The sequence below is a fragment of the Caloenas nicobarica genome, chromosome 5 (genome assembly GCF_036013445.1).
Source record: "Caloenas nicobarica isolate bCalNic1 chromosome 5, bCalNic1.hap1, whole genome shotgun sequence".
In the NCBI taxonomy this organism is placed as follows: domain Eukaryota; kingdom Metazoa; phylum Chordata; class Aves; order Columbiformes; family Columbidae; genus Caloenas; species Caloenas nicobarica.
In genome coordinates this window covers 65090453-65109618 of record NC_088249.1, presented here as the reverse complement: position 1 = coordinate 65109618, position 19166 = coordinate 65090453, and the positions used below count along the sequence as shown (strand labels likewise).

Genomic DNA, 19166 nt, shown 5'->3' with positions numbered 1-19166 from the left:
GGAGGAATGCTTATTCAGTAGACTCTCTCCCTAAACCCACAGGACATTGATAATATCTGAATGGGGTGTCTCCTGCCTTCTGAGTGAAGTTTGCCATCTTTGTTTCCATGTACAAAACCCTAAAATGGCTTTGAATACGCCTACTTACGCGACCGACCTTGTTGCCTTCAAAAATCTGGAGTCTTCTGCTTTATAGAAACACTAATAGACATGAATGTGTACACCAGCTCCTGCAGTTTCGGAATTCACGCCTCGCTTTCTATAAGCACATACATAGAGAGAATCTGATCTGTTAACACCACCCCAGCACCACCCCCCCCAATTTCCTCTTAATATCCCACCTTTTAACAGATAGTCAGGAAATTTGCCTAGCTTGCTGAGTACCTTCAACACAGAGCGGGTAAAAAGGGAGAAAATGTGTTAGTGATTACATTTTGTTGCAGCTTTTTAATTGGGAAGCTCCTTCAATTTCCTAAGTTTCTGTTTGTTTTGCTTTACTTTTTAATTATCTTACCAGGTCCTGTAGGTAACCTTACAAGACGAATCGAAGTTAAAAATAAGCAATAAACTTTCTTCAATACAGAGCACAATTTAGACTCTTGAAACTGTTTATACATTATCTTGTGTGTGCAAAGGCTAAAATCATGAGCTAATGGACTTTTTTTTGTTTTTATTTTACGAAGCCCATGTATCGTACACTGTAGTTAATACACACACAGATCAAGACATCTGATCAAGGTCCTATTAACTGCACTTGACAATTAGCAAATGTAGGTCCTGATGAAAGCAAATCCTCTTATGAGTGTGAACCTCATTTACAGCAGGTGAAGATCTAACCTGTAGATGAGTCTCTTATAATTATGTGCATATAGAAAAAACACAGACTCCGCTCCTAAACTGGGATTTTACTGGAATGCTGTTGTGGAAAAGGAGGTCTGTGGCCTTGTTTATCAGTTCAGTAGCGCTTGTAAGAAAAAAATGCACATATATTCTACCACGTACGTCACATCCTTACAAGGAACGAGGGCAGTCAGACACTCTGAAATATGGAATGTGCATTAGCAAGCATGGTCCATAAAATTTCAAAGCCTGAGATCTTTTCACAGCCTGATTTTTCCCATCTAGATTTCCACATTCCTGGTGTAACCCAATACAGGCACTGCAGTCTGAATGACAAACAGAGGCTCTTTCAGGAAACCTTGAGAAAGTGGAGCCTCGGAATATTACAATTTGCTCTAACTATTCCACAGGTGACTGTTAAGGCTGCATAGCCGATTTCTTCAACTCAGTAGAACACAGGCAGAAAAAGTGAGAATGCAACAGAACAAGCAACTAAAATGTCTGTTAATGAACTATCACTATCCTCGAACACCATTTTTTATGGAAAATAAAAATACTTCAGTACACTCAAATCCTGGAAGAAATGTTTTGGTAGATACATAATTTATAATAATATTGCTTTTGCATTCGGTGCACCGGTAAAATTTATTGTAAAATGTGGTTAGTAATACCTGCAAACCATGAGAAGCGTGAAAGCATATTTCTACTCCTGGACTCCTATTTCTTCTATTTACCAGCTGAGTGCTTGCCAGCTATAGCTTATATGTATATACATTGCAGCCCCAGCCACTAGCAATGTGCATACAACAAGTACAAGCACTCAGAAAACAAGAATCTCACCAGAGCAAGGCTCTCGGCAGCACTGAAACTGCACAAAAAGAGCCTAAAAAGATTGTAGCCAAGGCAAGTGACACCCTACTGGGGCTCTCCAGACCATGAGATTGGCGATTCTCCAGGTCAAACCTGAGCGTAGAGCAGAGCATCTTCAGAGTTTTTCTGCTTTGCATCAGCTGTCGGTGGTGTAAAGAGCGGCTACAGTTTTCAGGCATCATTGGGATGTTTACATCATACTCCCTAGTTTATAGCTTTGCATCCTATGTAGGGTAGGAACTCGTACGGCAGAGTGACAGCAAAATATTACTTTGCCGATAGACTGTCGTTCACGGTGCAGATCCAGTAGACCAGTGCAAACTAACTACAGCACAGCCAAGAACCAGGGCCAGGATGACCAACAATGACCTCCCGAGCGGCCACAGTCCAAACAAAGGATTTTCAAACAAAATAATACATAATATCCCACAGCCACCATGTAGTGCCCATATCAGAGCTGGGAAAGCAAACTTCAGCTGGTAATGTTTTCAATAGCTGTTGTGATCAAAAGAGGGAGTACGCAGCTCCCTATTTTACAAAACCTGTTGCGCCTTTTATTCAAAATTATCTGTTAAAAAGTACGTGCAACCACATTTCTGACCATGGATTTGGGCAAAACACTGAACCGGATCATGCTGTTATCAGCCGTTATTCTTGTTTATGACGGGGCAGCCAAATCAGACAGTATTGCCTCTGTTCCCTCACCACGCAACTACGTGACACAAACAGGAAAGATTTCAAGATGTCGGCTGAACAGTATTTTCCAGGCTGGATCTTTAGGCAGCCACAATCTGCAGATTATTTTTAAGATTTCGCTGATCTTTGTGGTGAAAAAATGTTTGCAGGGTTTAGATTGAAATGTTCTGAGTGTTATTTAGAAACAAACAAACAAACAAAAAACCTGTCATGCTTTCTTTAGCATTCATTTAATTTTTACTTGCACACAAATGGAGAAAACAGGTTCATTAATTATTTGACACCATATACAGCTTCAAATTCTTGACATACCCAAACAACTGAGGTCAAAATGCTAAATGGCTTACCCAAAATTTTGATATTTAGTACAAACCATAGGTATGTTACTGTTTGATTTAATCTGGGAAATTAGATCCTCTGTACTATAAAAATTTGAATACGATAAAGGAATATCTCATCCCTCCTAGGTATGTTGTTTCCTGTTCTGGATCAGAAGTAATTCCACCACCGTCAGCAACACAACACTGTTATGAGAGGTTATTCATCTCTGGTGCATGTAACTGCCTAAAATACAGCCTGTGTTATATTATGATTTCCACTGATGGAAGTTAATATCAGGAAGTAAATGAAAATTCAGAAGATATTTTTCAGTGATTTTGCTCCCACAAGGAATGCAATGAGCTATTATTTGCATGAGAATTGGCAGGATTTCCAGCTCTGCTCTAAATGACATCAGTGTAATCTGAAGACAAGGAAACAAAAAATATTCAAGGGAGGTTCCACCCTTTCCATACACAACACTAGAGCACAGCATTAATCCCAGCTTGTGAGGCATCTCCTGGAGATACACTTCCCATGCAGCTGAGGGAGAACTTGGCAGGAACCAGCACCCCAGTTCTGCTGAAGGAAGGTTAATATTTAAAAGAAAACCACAAAAATTATCCTTTTACTCCACATAAAAACATCTTTCCCGCTTTTATCTAGAGGCAGAGTTTAGCATAGCTAAAAATTCGTAAGATTCACATGGGAAAATGTCAATCTCACATTTTAGCAAGATGGAGCAGAGATTTGGACTTGGTCTGCCAAATGCTAGGTGGCTGTGTGAAGGAGCATTAACCATTCCAGAGCCCCGAGGCACAGTTGTCCCTCTTGTTTTAAACCTAAATTTCAGGTTGGGATGAAATAAATTTTCCCCCCCAAAAAAAAAATTTATCAGACCTTTTCCACCTTTTGCATTTGACAAGTTAGCCTCCTCCTTTTTGAAAGCCTCTGGTGTCCAGAGACACAAAAATTCATGTTTTCAGGCGTCCTTTCAAAATGCAACTCGCTGCCCCAGTCACTTACCTCCCGATTTGATTTGCAAAGACACAACTTGTTTCCTGCTCACAGAGCTGCTGGTCCTGAGCTTTGCTGCCACAGAATGGCAAAGCTCGAAGGAAAGGAAGGCATTGCTTTATTTTCTACCTCTCCTCTCTTGGTAATTACCCAGATGAGTCCTGTGAAAGGCCATTGGAAAAGATAGTATAAAATTCATACAATTCATTAGCAAAGAGCAGAGAAACACTGACTCCTTTGTAGTACTCTTTGGAGGCTCTAAACTTCAGCATCACAGCAGGTCATACAAGAGAATCTAATGTTTTCAGAACGCGAGGTATTAAAACAGAAATACTATCAAATGCATGGTTCGGCATAGAGGATCACCAGTCTGAATCACATCAGCATTTCTGGCACATAAATTATCATCGTTGTATTTAAGAGAGATCTCAGAACTCCTAACACTGATCTTTGAAAAATTTTTTGAAGTAATAGAAAGAAATATGATCACGGGCTGTCCAACCTGTGCCACAGCCTGTAAATGCTAAATATGTATTTGTACATACAATTATATCAAAAGGTTATACATTTTAGAGTCATTATATACTGCCAAACTTATCTTCTTGTTGATAATATTACAGTAACACTTATATAACAGAAACTGAATTCGTCACCAATACTCATGCACTATTTTACACCAAAAGTAAGTTCAGCTGTCTTTATGGTGGAGAACTACACTTTCAATAACTCTACACTTTTGGAATCCAGCCCAAAACCTCAAAAATTTTCTCAAATGAAACTATGTTAATACAAATCCCAAACTCATCAGCACAGTTTCACATACTCTTAGCTAGAGAAAAACATAATGAGTAGAATTTAGGGGAGATATATTCCCCCAAACACACCAGAAAAGTAGTAAGCACCTTTATTTTCACATTCAGCAAATCTTTTGCTGTCTTACTGGAGAATGATGATCATCTTTACGTGATTGAAATAAATCTGAAGTAGCATTTTTTGAAGTAATCCACTACTTGAACTTTCCAAGCAATTCACGTGAGCCATGAAAATGCCTCACGTAACATCAGAATTTTAAAATCATCCGTGGCCACAGAAGCTGCCCAAACTACCATGTGCACACACAAACTCCACCAGCAGCTGAAGATCAAGCTGCAGGACAGGTGATACCACCATGTGGAGCCTTGACTGCTAAACGAGGTCAACTGACAGGCATTATTCTGAATTAGGAGGACAAAACGGAAAGAAGAGCCAAGGTTGGAGGAGAAGCTTTAGGAGGCTGAACAGCAGCATCATGGGCAAACTCCTTTTGTGCTTGAAACAAAGAATTTGACAGCTGACCTCTCCCAGGAGAAACCCAAGCATCATCTCCAAAGTAGGCAGTGAAGCATGGAAGTGCACTATACACACAAGAAACAGACAAACTACTGCAAAGTGGAAACACAGATGAACAACTGGACAACTTTGAGAAACCCTAAAAGATCCGTGCTATGAGAAACATTACTTATAGAACATATAAGAAGATCTGAAATACCACTGATACTGCTCCTATACCCCTCAATTTCAGAGCTCTGTCTTGCATCTTTGTACAATTTCTTGACCTGCTTCTCCATAAGACTGAGCTACAAGCCTGATTCTTCTATCAGGCAACGTTAATGTTCCCCTCTCCTGTTTATCCAGGTGGGTAGCACTTTCTACTGTGCCCACGTGTGGCCAAACAGGCCATTTATAAGATCATTTAGAATCATAGAATCATTTTCATTGGAAAAAACCTTTAAGGCCATCAAGTCCAACCATCATATTTTAAAAGAGCATTTAATGAGCATTATTTCCCATTATTGTGGTTGATAAAGGCCAAAGACTAGAAGCAAAGATGGAAGCATTCATTGCAGGCAAACCCATTGCAAGGAATGAATCTCAATTCATCAAGCTTAATCCAGAACGACTGTTTACTCAAGCTAAGCCCAGTAAACCAGGCAGGTTTCCTTACAAACAGACAAGTCCCCAAGTAGCTACTTTTTGTTCAGCAGATTTGCGTAGTAGGGAGCGTTTGCTTGTGCTGAAATGGTTACAACCATATCGCTACAAGCGTCCTTCAATGTTGTGTATGTCCTATTTTAACCTTCATCCATTGAGTGCAAGTTGAGCATCTTTAGCTCTGAAAACCAGCTTGGGTACTTGAATTCTGAAACAAACAGTATTTGAAGACCTGGATGCCTGCCTAAGTGAACGTATCAAGTCAATAAAATAATCTGAGCAGAATTCCAAGTTGGTTCTAAGGTCCTGCCTTTGGCCCAGGAGGCCAGCAAAGAGCAAACAACAAAACTCCATTACCTTGGGCTCTGATAAAGCAGAATTCAAAACGGAAAACTTTGGAAAGTGACTGGATTTCCCGCGCCAATATTTTCAGTCGTGGCTTCTTCTGTCAATTATATATGACTGAGTGGAAGGTGGATGGAAAAGACCTAACTGACCTGAGGCTTCTAGCAATGAATCCTGTCACACAGATTGTACATTAAAATTTATCTTCACTGCACTGTAAATGCTCACATGCAGACTGAGGAGAGGTAAGAAGGCTTTTTTTCCTTTTTCAAGTACAGTTGGCAGCAGATCCGACTCATGGTCCGTTGCTTGGCAACAAAACAAGTTTCTCTGGCTACAAAATAAATATTCCACATCTGAAATATTTGAGAAAACACTGTTTTTCCTAACTACATTCCATAGTACTTGGGCCATGGGGTTTCCCAGAATAGTCTAAAATGTTAACAGGGTTACACAAAGGACGACCTCCAATTAGAGACAGATACAGATATGTCCCCCTACACAACACCATTCACATATGCTTAAAATAGTATATTAAACCTACTCCATGATCGCGTAAAGTAGTTTAACTGCCTAGGAACAAATTAGCAAACTGGATCCTGCGCCCTTTTAAATGTAGGCGTGGTGGGAGACATTTTGCAAGGATTAAAAACCTGGAAGTCGCTATATTCAGTCTGAGATGCATGCCAAAAAAAGCAGGTCTAAAGAAAGAGCCAGCAAGCGCAGACATAAAATCAGATATCTCATCAACTACCTGAGGCGCAGAGGTGTGCGACTGGAAGTACCTGCTCTGGGATTGGTATAGAAAGGGTTAAATTAAAGTCATATGTCTTCAGGTAGCTCATCATCCTCACTGCTGTCTTTCTCTTCATCCTTTCGGTACAACATCGCTTTGCTGGGGGTACTTCCAACCCGCTATAAGCATTTGTCCCACTGACCAGTTCTAAATAACGTAAAGGACAGATTCGTATTTTTCAGATGCAAAGACACAGTGTTCTGGGCGTGTAGAGAAGAGCCCTGCAGAACTAGTGAACTCTGCACCATGTCCCATCATGATCAACAGTAGATGTCTAAGAAGAGACTAAGAATAGGGCAAGCGCACATTTATACTTCTTGAATATCCTCTTCAGATTTCAGCATTCTGTGGCACAAGGACTTCCTGCATTCAATAGCCCTTGATGAATCCTTCTTCCATGAAATTGTCTTAATACAAACACAGGGGGAATTTGGAGAATTATTAATATATAAGGAAGGCTAAAAAACAGTAGTAATCATTTGGGGTTTTTTTATAACCTAGTGGCAAATAAAAAAGTATTCTTGAAAGAAGAAAAGAGAGACTATCCACCTCATGAGTATCAGTTAGAAATTCTAACGAAGAGTTTTAAGGCTGCCAGTTCTCAAAGGGGAGGCGGTCTGGAAAACGGTCTCTTAAGTCACATAGGCCAGTCCTAAGTTCAAGCACTCCTTTAAATACGGGACCTGGGCTCCAAACTCACCTGGGCCTGGGATTTAGACACGTACTACTGATATGCAGTCTAGGAATCTAAGACCAACATGCAAACCTCAAACTCTCCCTAAATGCTATGGATGTCTCTACTCTACATCAAGTTTCCCTTTTTTTTTTTTTCTTTTGCTTACACCCAGAGCACTTGCATCCCCATGCTGGAAGTTCCACATCTATCACACACTCAAGTTTGAACTGGATCTAGAAACTAAGTGGTACTAGATATAGCTGGCCACTCGTCTCAGGAGGAAAAGCTACTTCCCCTCCATTTTGTTATGCTCATTTGCCATGTAGATGGTATTTTTTTTCCAAGGTGTTCCAGCCATACTCAGCAGACAGGATGGATAGTGCTTGCTTAATGAGTTGTCATGTTTTCTTCATCATCAGTGCTTGGTCCCTTGTGCAAGAATAATTAATTTCCTCCTGAATGTCCTTTAATGTTTATGTGTTTTGCAGATGTGGATTAACATTTGTTATATACACGTTATCTCATTTTGCAATAAGAAACCAAAGTGCAGAAGACATACTCTTTTTGTATCTGCTTATTTTAGACATCTCGATTCAGATTCTCAGAATTTGAATTCTCAGTGCACCAGTTTATTTGTTAAACTGGTACTAGTTTATTTGTTAAACTGACAATCTGCAGCCGCTAGTGCTTGGCTCATAGGCAAATTAGACCCAGGATCTCCAGGTAAGAGGCCAAAAAGCAAAGAAAACAAACTGCTAAGTGTTTTCATTTAGAACTTAATGACAGGCAGAGACAGAATTAATTTCCTCATCACTGCACTCAAAACTTCAGTCTTCATAAAGCTCTGTCTTTCATACTCCATCTTTCCATTTCTGGAACATTGAAAGCCTTGTTCCCGCAAGCTTCAATCCCAGAGCATTTCATCCTGTGTAATAATTCAGCAAAAGAACCTGTGGAAAAGCGCAGTTTAAGACTGTATCATAATACTCCGGGAGCAGAACAAAAGCTGCACATAAATTTCACTGTCTTAATCTCAAGAGCTCAAATTCATCACATCCTATGAATATGGCCCTGTATATGCTCAGCATACAATGCTACGCTGGCACTTCTGTGTTTCACCTACAAAACCAGAGGGTACGGATCCAGAGCACTTTATGCTGGAGGATGAGTGGTAGATGGATGGAAGAATTTTTGACAGTTAAGTTTCACAGCAATTTGCTCATACGCAAAACCCAATGAAGCTTGAGTCCCAGGACTTACATCAACATTTTAAAAATGAAAGAGGTCCAGCAGACATTTTATCCCTTTGACAGTTCCCTGGAGTTCTTGTCCCAGGTGAAACCACTTTGCTCAATAACCCTTAGCCTCCCAGCTTCAGCCTTATCATGCATTTCAGACTCCACTTTTGCCCTGTCTGTTGGTCCACACTATCCTAATCAGGATATCAGGCATGTCAGACAGGATGTCAGACAGAAATTACATTTGCAGATGACAGGATATTTACAATCAATTGAGCTTTTACAGCTCAGAAAGATTTTGAGCCCTGTGGGGAAAAAAAAAAAAAAATTTATATATATATATATATATATATATATAAGTTGTAGAACTTGAAAATGGCTATTTGATTTGGGAGCAAATTTGGTTATACTGGTAGCACTGGTCCGAGGAAAAGAGTCACCATAAATTAACACAGTCCTAACACATCAATGTAAATGACATTTTGCAATTTCTGTTACTTAAGCAGCTAAATGCATAATTTTTCTTTCAGAACTACACAACGTTGAGCAGCTTAAAGTGGGAAAGGCTGCTATCATATTCAAATATTAACATTCCTATATGAAGATATAGGTGCGCACACGTGCCTGTACACACATCCACACACATACCTGTACGTACTTAACTGCCGAGTGTGCATAGACAAAGTTCGTAAACTGTCTACAACATTTATAAATTGATCTTAATATCACCTGTAAGGCAAAACTTCATTATAAAACCAGTCTTATGGAAGAGGAAATTCAGACATGGAAAGTTACTATAACCTTCCTAATGTCGTCACAAAATAAGGAATAGTACTTACATACTGACTCCTATACTTTTGTTCGAGTTGCTGGCTAAAACCAAAACAAAGCATAATCCTATAAATGTATAAAACACACAGTTACACTATCACAGTAACAGTTCTGCATCCATACATCATTCAGTTCTATTTTTATTTTATACGTATAAACATAAATGTGTTTTTTAAATATAAACACACTAACAGATAAGCAAAAAAAAAAAATCGATACATCATTTCATACAAAGGAAAATTTCTATAAGTAACAGTGGAATATTAGAGAGGTGGTTTTTTAACGGCACTACAAGTGGCTTATAAGCTTCCGTAACTACACATGTTTTTAATAGTGCCTCAACAGGTCAGTGTTAGTTGTTGGGGACAGTGGTACTGCGGTATCAAACACAGTGCGAGACAAAAATCTGTAGTTAAGTCTGTTGGCAGAGTCACAAAAAGTTGATTTTCCAAATATAAATCAGAACAGTCTCTAATTCCACTTCAGAGCTTCTTTGGGATAGCATCTTAAAGCAAAAAATAGTTTTTCTTCCTAATAGATTCCATGGTAATTTTGGTCACTGTTTAGCATATTAATGAGAGAAATTAATAAATGCATAAAGAATATATTTATATGTAATCGATGTTAATCTGTGTATATAAAACATAATTAATTATACATTTAAAAGGATTTTAATATCACATTATTTAGCTATTATTTTTCTATTGCTTTACATATACCTTTGTTTCATGTCTTGTAAGGGGACTCCACACTGCAGATCTTCATTCATGCTCTCCACAGCTCAAAATTGTCATTAAACACATGCTTATTTTTAAATACATCCTTAAACACAAACAAAAATCAGTGAGGCATAAGTACCTTTTTAAATACCTAAATGAAAGGGAATAAATTTTAAAATACTTTGAAGCGATTTCCAGTCAAGCCCATTCAAATCCCATTGAAATATGGGCTTCAAGATGGATCTTAAATAAGGTACAACTCCTTGACACGAAACACTTATTCGCCAATATTTTTTTTTCTGCTGCACTCCGTCCAGTAAACAGAAAGTAACTTGTAAGCACAGGCACAATTTTTTACGGTTGAAAAAACAAAATAAATTACATTTTTAAATATTATCTCTAGATTGTATTTTCTCGAAGGAAAAAATATGGTTAAATTAGAGTATAACAAGATAAAACCAATTCATCTGTGACAAAATTCCTAATAAGCATAAAGATACCAGGGGCTTTCAGATGCCAGCAGAGTTCTGCAAGGATACTTCAGAAAGCACAAGGCAGGGCCAAACTCGCCTTTTGCAGTGAAAATTAACTTTGACCTTCATTGTGGTTATTTCGGGCAGAAGGTGGGTCAGAAACTGATTCCAGACGAGGTCCCTCTAAATCAACAGAACAGTCTGAGTTTGAATTCTGACTCTACACACCAACTCTTGGGAATAATAGAATGCTACCTGAGATATGAACCCACAGAAATTAACCAAGATGCTATTAAAATTACTTCGAATTAGTAGGCAACAAGATCCAAATGAATTATTTAGTCTATATATACATATATATATTTATTAAATTAATTAAATAATTCTCAAAACTTGGATGTTTTAATAAACTCCTTAGGGTTCCAGTCGGTTTTACCTGTATAAGATGCAAAGCGATATTATGCCATGCGTTGGCCGGGACATTTTACAATCCATGTGAAATTCATATAACTCACTTAAGGTCCAAATCAAATGATTTAAACAGACAAATACCAACAGAACCAGCCCACGGACAGACTGTTGCCCATATCTGCAAATGTTAAAGGAGTTAACCTACGACTTCACCTGCACTATTTCTCATTACATCCACATTTTTAAACAAATTATATGAAAATGACAGTCAAATACAATTTACATATAATTGAAATAAAGCATTAGAAGATTTTTTCCTAAAGGTACTATCAACTTATCTGCAAGCTTTGTTTTGCATACAACAGCTAAGAATAGTGATGAGTAATTGAAAGAAAATAAATGGTTCGCTGTGTCTATTTTTCCATTTACTTATTATCAAAAGTACGTCTGCACATCTAGTAGACATTTCACTTTCTCTTTGTGGTCTGCTGGAGTTGCCAGGCAAAAAATAGGACAGAATCATCATTAAAATTAAGAACCACCGTTAAAATTAAGAACCACAGAACTGGACAAGCAGGTTAGTTGCATCCACATTTATTTTATTGTCATCTGGCTAGATCTCAAGTCAATAGCACGCATGTTTAGGCATTGTAGACTATTTTGTAGGTTGGTCGCCCACCACAAATAAAATCTGAGGCTGAAATAAATTGACTTGACATTTACCCTGCTCCACCACATAAACACATATCACCTCTCATGGCTTCAAAAGACAAAATGATAAGGGCTGATTAACAGCTATTAATGAGACAAACCTGTAGGAGTGTGCAAGTCATGAATGGGCCAGAAATTCTTTATGGGAATGCTGTTGGTTTTTACCTAGGCTAAACTCTAATATCACCATGTGAGCTAGCAAGAGACATAGAAGCAAGTTTACGAAGTGGCAACTTTTTCTTTTTTTTTTTAAAAAAAAAGGTGACTGGGCCAAGGACACTGCATTTCTCAGGCAAGGCCACGCAATTTTCCCACTTTTACTGTAGAAAAACTGAGTTCTTAAAAGCAGATGTTAAATTGAGTTGTATAAGCAGTAAGATTTTTGGATGTTTGACTTAGTATGATGTTCATTTGAAAGCAGACAGCTCACTTGGAACCCCTTATGTCCTTTTGCAAGATGAGTTAACCAAAAAATTCAATGTCACTATGACCTTGATGTCCTTCAGTGTCCTAGTAAGTTCCTTATCAAAGGCTAGAAATAAAGGGCTTTGGAGCCCAAACTCACCGCAGGTCAGTTAAAATCATTCAGTCAGTTCCATATCCAACTGACCAGGAGGAACCACAAGGAATTTGGTAACAAATGAGCCAATCGGGTAAAAAAATCTGCTCCTGCGAGTCCAGAGCACGGCACACGGATGCTGAGCTGGGCCAGGGATTTTCAGCTTCACTGGGACGCGGTCAGTTGTTGCATCCGGGCAGCTGAGATCTTCGCGTGCAGACCAGAGCCAGTCCAGTGGGCAGCACGCCGTCCCGTTCCATACACCAAGGCTGGCCCACGGGCAGGTCTGGACTGCCCAGCAACAGGATTCCTTCCAGCTTGTCCAGATCATTCAATTGGCAAAAGTCCACAAGTCTCTTTCCAACAACAAATCCATGCCCCAAGCTTGATAGGAAGTCATACGACTCAATCAGTTGTCATTTTTTTCCCCCCCATTCTGTCAACACGAGGCTTTCTGAAGAATCTTCGCTCAGTTGCAGCCTCAGCAGGTCATTTCTCTCTCATCAGATCTCAAGGTAAAATCTGCTCTAGCTCCGTTTACCTTTTCCAGTTCTCCCCATTGTCAATTCAAATCTGAGCAAGCCTTTTGAAGTCTCTTAGTCCTCTTTTATTGCATCAGGAAACCTTCGGGACAGTTTATAATCTATATAAGCACTAAGACAGGACCATAAAATGAATCGTATTAATATAATTACAACCAGCAAACCCATCAAAAGGGCTGATTCCATATTTAAGCTAGAATAATGAGGTAATGCGAAAAAAATACTCTGGGAGATCTAATTATATAATGCAGCATTCAGTTCTGCACGACCAGCCCAGCAATTCCTGTAACATTCCAATCAAAGTGATCTCACTAGCATGTGAGAGAAGAGTCCAGCTGACAGATTTGGGACATGTAACGTACTATTTAGTCAAGAGGCCCCATGTGCTATTCATAAAGAATTAACAACTCTTATATCGACAATGACAGTATTGTCAGAAGAACTTTGGGAGGGGGGGAAAAAAACTCCATAAACTCCGTCTCTGTGAAGTTGGACTTTTTTTTTTTTTTTTTTTGCCCCTTTTTTCCAATGCTGATGTAATCTCCAAACATCTCCAGCAGCAGCTGCTCGGCGAAACCAGGCACCTTCTCCCTAGTCCCTTTTCAGCAGCACACGCAGCACTTTCCAGCTCCCTCAAGACAATCGGGGCCTTTCTTTCACCAATTAGCTATCACTTCAAGAGCCCCGCGCTGTCCAACGAGCTCTTAAGAATGGTCTTTGCAGGAAAAAACACTGGAGGAGCTTTTTTTTTTTTTCCTAGACAAATTAAAAGGGGAAGAAGGGGCGGGGGGAGGAGAGGGAAAAGCACAACAAAAATCAGAACACAGAAGCTGCCCAAAATGCATCGCTCATTTAGTACATTGACAAATGCAGAAATGTCCTCAAGAGCCAACGCTAGAGCAAGGCACACACACACACACAAAAAACCCAACGCTCCGGCTTTCTTTAGGAGATAGTTTGTTTAGTCGAATATGTTAAACAGGTTTTATAGAAAGAAGGGCTCTTGTTGCAGCAATTCTCTGAGCTACACGAACTAAAAGGGAAAGAAACTCTCCTGGAAGATTATGCTCTATTTCCTTATTTGGCTCTCCAAAGGTAAAGCAGCATTATTTGAAGTAGACACTATAGGAAAGAACTGGGTTTAGCTCACTTTAAATATAGAAGGATTGATGAAATGAGTAATTACTGGAACTGCTAAGATCCTTTTGAACTTACTCAACTAGCAAGCTCCTTTGCCCAGAAACCACACTTTCCATCTAAAAAGAAATCAAAGCCTGATTCAGAGACATAAAGCTCTGGGAATTTTACATTCTTTTTCCTTTAGAATCAGGGAATAGGTGCAGTAATACCTTGACATCCCCGTTGATGCCAAGGCCCTGTTAGAACACGTACAAACCCTAGGACCCAGTTCAAGAAGAAAACAAGGAACTTTTACGGGTGTTTAAGTAATACCTGGACTGAGCCTGGACTTCAGCAACTGGACCTGGACAAATGGAGTTGTGAAGGCAAAACCATGAGGGATCAGCAGTAGATGGAACAACTTAGACAAGGTCCAACCAATAGCACTGTGTCAGAACCGCTTCCCTGATTTCCAAAACTCTGCATTAAACTAAATGCCATACCAAACTATTGTTAGTATTCTCTTACAGTACCACTTTCTTGTCATATTTGTCCCGATTGGGGTAACACTGTGAGAGTCAACATGTTGCCTTCTACAAGGACAACACAAATACATTTACATTACAATTTAAAAAAATAGTCTATTCCCTTTTATTGACAGCATATCAGGAGCAAAGCGCCAGGCTTTGTAAACAGTTAAATGGCAAAGCAAATACTTTAAGGGGTTTCAGGAGTTTGTTCACGCTAATGGGTGCTCTTAACTACTACAGGGATTTTTTTTTAAATGGAGTTGGAAAGTGTCAGACCTGATCAGGTTGCTTTAAAGGACAGAAAGTCTGATGTATTACTATGTGTATTTATGAAGGAATGTGCATCAACTCAAACTCCTCTGCACAGGAAGGCCCAACCAAGGGATGAGTACACACAATCAGGATTAAGAAAGAATTTTTGCAGAGGCGCACCAAACAATGAGTGTCTTTTCATACCTACAGACTTCAAAAGGTGCTGAGTTTAAAGGGACTACTCCTTTCAACTAGCAAAGATATTGCTGAAGAAAGTGCAGCAGGCTGGAGAGAACAAATGCATATATGTATATATGTTACTAGGGCCATCTCCAGTTATAGGAAAGAGGATGCAAGCGACCCAAAAGATCTACCAGCTACCCTGAAGCAAGATCAGCTATGCCATTCCCGAGAGCTGTTTCTCTAACCTGTTGGGTTTTTTTCAAGAGACCTGCATCCACACAAATGAGAAGAAAGAAAATCCCCGTCTCATCTGAAAGGCATTTAAGCAGGAAAAAGGGTTTGACACATTGTTCAGCGGCTCTATCTGCTACAATACAACCACCGTAAGCCCACGGCCAGGGGCTCTGCATTTCGTACTCAGGCAACCAGCTCATTTTGTGGCTGTAAAGTAATTTATTGGTTGAAGCAATGATATCTGCCCTTTTTTCCAGAAAAGCACATATCTGTATATCTGTCTCCTCTGGATGGATGCAATTGTTATACCCAAAATCGTTATCTTTTGTGACACCCATCTGCCCTTACCCTGGTGCAATCCCACTGTCCATCCTCTACCGGGATTGCTGAAAACGCCCAGCAGGATTTTACCGATGTCAGGAGCAGCTGATGGGACCGTCACGTCATCCAGCACATCCTGCGCCTTGGCCACCAGCTCCGGTTCAACCTGTCAGTGCCGAGAAGCCCCGTGGTTATTCAAGGCCCCATGAGGAACGAGTCGGTGGTTCATTCCCACGCCAAGTGAACAGGTGCCTCCTCACAAGTGGTTTCCCAGCGATGCCGTCTCCGGCGTTCCCCGAGAGGTGTCAACGCCGGAACAGAAACCGCAACGACCCTGGCGCTGGGCTCAGCTTGGGACAAGCTGCCACAAAGCCGGGTCAGATCCCACCACGGCCGCCTGGTCAATGGAGGTTCTATGGCCCCACATGCCACGGCTGTCAACTTGGCACTCCTCGTCGGGACTGCGGTTATTCCCACAAAGGAATATTGCGTTTCAGTTCCTGAAGAGGGAAGGATGGTGCTTCCCTGCTTAGATTTCACTTCTTAGGAGAGATTTCCTCCCGCGGAAAATTAATGGCACAGCATAAGCAGGGCGAACCTACGTGCCAGATAAAAAAATTGTGTGGCTCTATTATAGAAGATGCAGTATAATATACATAGCTGTTCTTCCCTCCTTTGTAAAGTATTTTGAGACTGAGTTAAAGCACCATGTAAAGCCTCTATATTGATAATTATTATTTAGGTTTTTCCTAAATATGCTTTTTCACACAACAGATGTTCCTCGTGCCTGGCACCATTTTTAATGATCTGCCTTTTCAAAGAATGCGTGCTGTATCACACAGGAAAACATCCTCTCTGTTCAGAGTTTATTTTATTAAAATCTTTTTTCAACTAATCATCTCTCTAGAGAACAAGGGCATGATAGAACAGTATTTCTGACGGGTGATATTTTATTACTAACACGTTTTCATCACATAACCAGCATAATTAGCCTCTCGTGGTATAAATATTTATTAAAATCCTCTAATTTGAATTGATTTCCAAGACAAATTCCATCTTTTTTCTTTTAAATTATCACATAATCAATTGTCCTGGTAATCAGTGCCCCTCGAAGGGTAGCTTAGCAAAAAAAGGCAAAAAACCCAACATATTATGCATACTTGTTGACCTTTAAAAAGTAAGGCAACAGATTTCACATCTTATTTTCTAGTTCCAATCATAAAGCACTCTATCTCTTAAGATGTCACTACATTCCTAAAATTTTTAAAATAAAGTGAATTTACAAGCAACAAAGCAGACAATACAACAATAATCATAAAACATCCAATCTCATCGTCAGTTTGAAATATATCCCAAAACACAAGTAAATTAAAATTTTAAAATAGGATATTTGACTTACTGTATTTGCAACACATTCAGAAGTCAGGATACCTACAAAAGAAAACAGCAAAGCGTCGCAGATGTTGGAATGGCTAACAAGAAGTTCCCAGTTCACTGTTAAGCAAAAAAAAGAAAAATTCAAGACCAGCACTTATCTCTCAGCATCACGTGCCTTCTGTAGTTATCAGAGTCAAAAAGGCACCTTGTTCCAGTTTACACACATGAAATCTCCTGAACAAGCATTCTACACACACTGAAAACAAAATACCCCTTAAAAAGAGCCAGATCAAGGTGCTCGTAGCTTTAGAGGACAAAAATGTGACATTCAAAGTCGATTCCTGCTTCAAATAACTGGTGATAACGTGCACGTATCAAGATCCTTCAATGTTGCATTGAGTCAAAGGAAAGCAAACACCTGCCCCACTGGTTTTCCACTGGAAAATCCCCAGCAAACATACTCCTCCCACAACAGTCCCTTCGATATGCCCATTTCCAACATCAAAAAAAACCAAGGACAGAAACAAGATACTTCATTTATTACATATTTCTTCTCTAAGAGAAACTTCAGTGTCCATAAAACCAGAAAAAAGTTTGTAAAATTCGAGCTCATCCTCAAAGGCTTCACAGTCAAAACTGATATTTAAAAAACAAAAAAAAGAGCACAGATCGTAAGCAAAACAATAACAGAAATGAGAGAAAAGCACTGGAAGGAAATGGAACAAAACCTTATAAATCATTCTTAAAAGCAATTACCTGAAGAGATCTGCATTTTTAAGACGACGAGACCCTCGGTTATCACCTCCATATGCCCAGCAGTAAACATCTTATTTCACTTTCGTTTATAGGAATTTCCTATTAGGAGTGATCAGAACATGATCTAGAAGCAGCAGACTAGACCACGCATATGCCATGATATTTAATCACATCAATTGTTTCAAAGATTAGTAATATCCAAAACATCCACCTCATGGCAAAAGAACATAAAAATACAATAATATTTAGTTACTCAAAGGGAACATTCCTCACGTAAATATTTAGAATTTATGTTACAATGTTCAGAATAGCTTGTTAACAAGCAACTACGTCCATTTCCCTCTTTGGTTGTCAGAGACTCTACACAAATTGTTAAGTCTTAACACTCAGTTGCATAATTTTTTGCTTGGAAAGAACCTCTGGATTTTTACTGATGAAATTAAGGAATTATCACTGAATTTAATTGGACATAATGGATCTCTCACCCTAAACCATCATTTCTCAGTGTTCTCCTTTCATCAGTGATTTTTTTTTCCCCACTGAATTCACAGAATTCACATCAGTCTAGTAGAGGATTTTATTATGATTATTTCTGACTAAAGAGCGTTTCAATCGCAATGCCAATTTTTCAAATCCAGAAATCTGGCAAAGCATGCTCCTGCTTTAATGGAATATTTGTCAAGAGCTGCTTTTCAGATCAATAAAGTTCAGGATCAGAAGAAAACAAAAAGACAGATAATGGTCTTCATAATGTTATACAGTCAAGACAAGTGCTGTGGTCACCGAACTTTGGGCTATTCCTGAGTCTCTCGTGACTTATAAACCTTGTTTTCTTCTCGCTGTGTACAAAACCAGACTGTTATCCTTTATAAGTGATGGGAGGTAAATATTTCACATGCCACACTGGCACAGCTCCGAATCGTATTTTTCTATTTTAAAATACCATTACAATATCTGAAAGGTATATTTGAAATATTTCTTATAAAGGTTTACTTGGAAATTAACAGGATTTTGGAAACTTTAGAGATAGATGATCAAAAACATGACTGCATTCAAAAAGGTCCTTACTAAACCCATGTGTAACTAGAAAAAAAACTTCAGGTTTATTTAAATCCATGTGAGTAATAGTAAATTATCAGACCTACCATAGCATACTAAATTACAAAAAAAAAAAAAAATAAAATGGTGTGGGATGGCACAGCTTAGGCTTTATGCTTTGGCTCTGTCTCCATAATGGTTTGCTTTCTTACGTCTCATTTGTTGTAGCCACACAACACTCGATTTTCAATAAACACAGGCTGATCTGCCTATCTATTATTTTGGAATTTTCCATATTCCTGTCTGAACTTTGCATCAGAGGCTTTGTGGCCAGACCCAAATC

At 39.2% G+C, this 19166-nt stretch overlaps 1 protein-coding gene across 2 annotated transcripts; it reads right to left on the bottom strand.

Moving 5' to 3' along the window:
- Positions 1-11798: 11798 nt before the first annotated feature.
- On the bottom strand, positions 11799-17858 carry SMIM38 (small integral membrane protein 38). 2 transcript variants are annotated; one of them, XM_065636603.1, is made up of 4 exons: positions 17786-17858; positions 17052-17146; positions 15680-15818; positions 11799-13769 (listed from the first exon to the last, which is right to left on the bottom strand). In XM_065636603.1, the coding sequence occupies exon 4, from the start codon at positions 13197-13199 to the stop codon at positions 13068-13070; it is 132 nt and encodes a 43-aa protein (XP_065492675.1). In that variant the 5' UTR covers positions 13200-13769; positions 15680-15818; positions 17052-17146; positions 17786-17858; the 3' UTR covers positions 11799-13067. The 2 variants fall into 2 exon arrangements, with proteins under 2 accessions (XP_065492675.1, XP_065492674.1); XM_065636602.1 differs by having other exon boundaries at positions 13206-13769; positions 17786-17852.
- Positions 17859-19166: the final 1308 nt, after the last annotated feature.

What these genes read in the sequence shown, in the direction of transcription:
- SMIM38 (XM_065636602.1), bottom strand. Translation starts at nt 17,837, where the DNA reads ATGGAGGTGATAACCGAGGGTCTCGTCGTCTTAAAAATGCAGATCTCT. An exon ending in CTGAATGTGTTGCAAATACA is followed by an intron (nt 15,819 to 17,051) that starts GTAAGTCAAATA and finishes CGGCACTGACAG; the next exon opens with GTTGAACCGGAGCTGGTGGC. An exon ending in GACAGTGGGATTGCACCAGG is followed by an intron (nt 13,770 to 15,679) that starts GTAAGGGCAGAT and finishes TAATTTGTCTAG; the next exon opens with GAAAAAAAAAAAAAGCTCCT.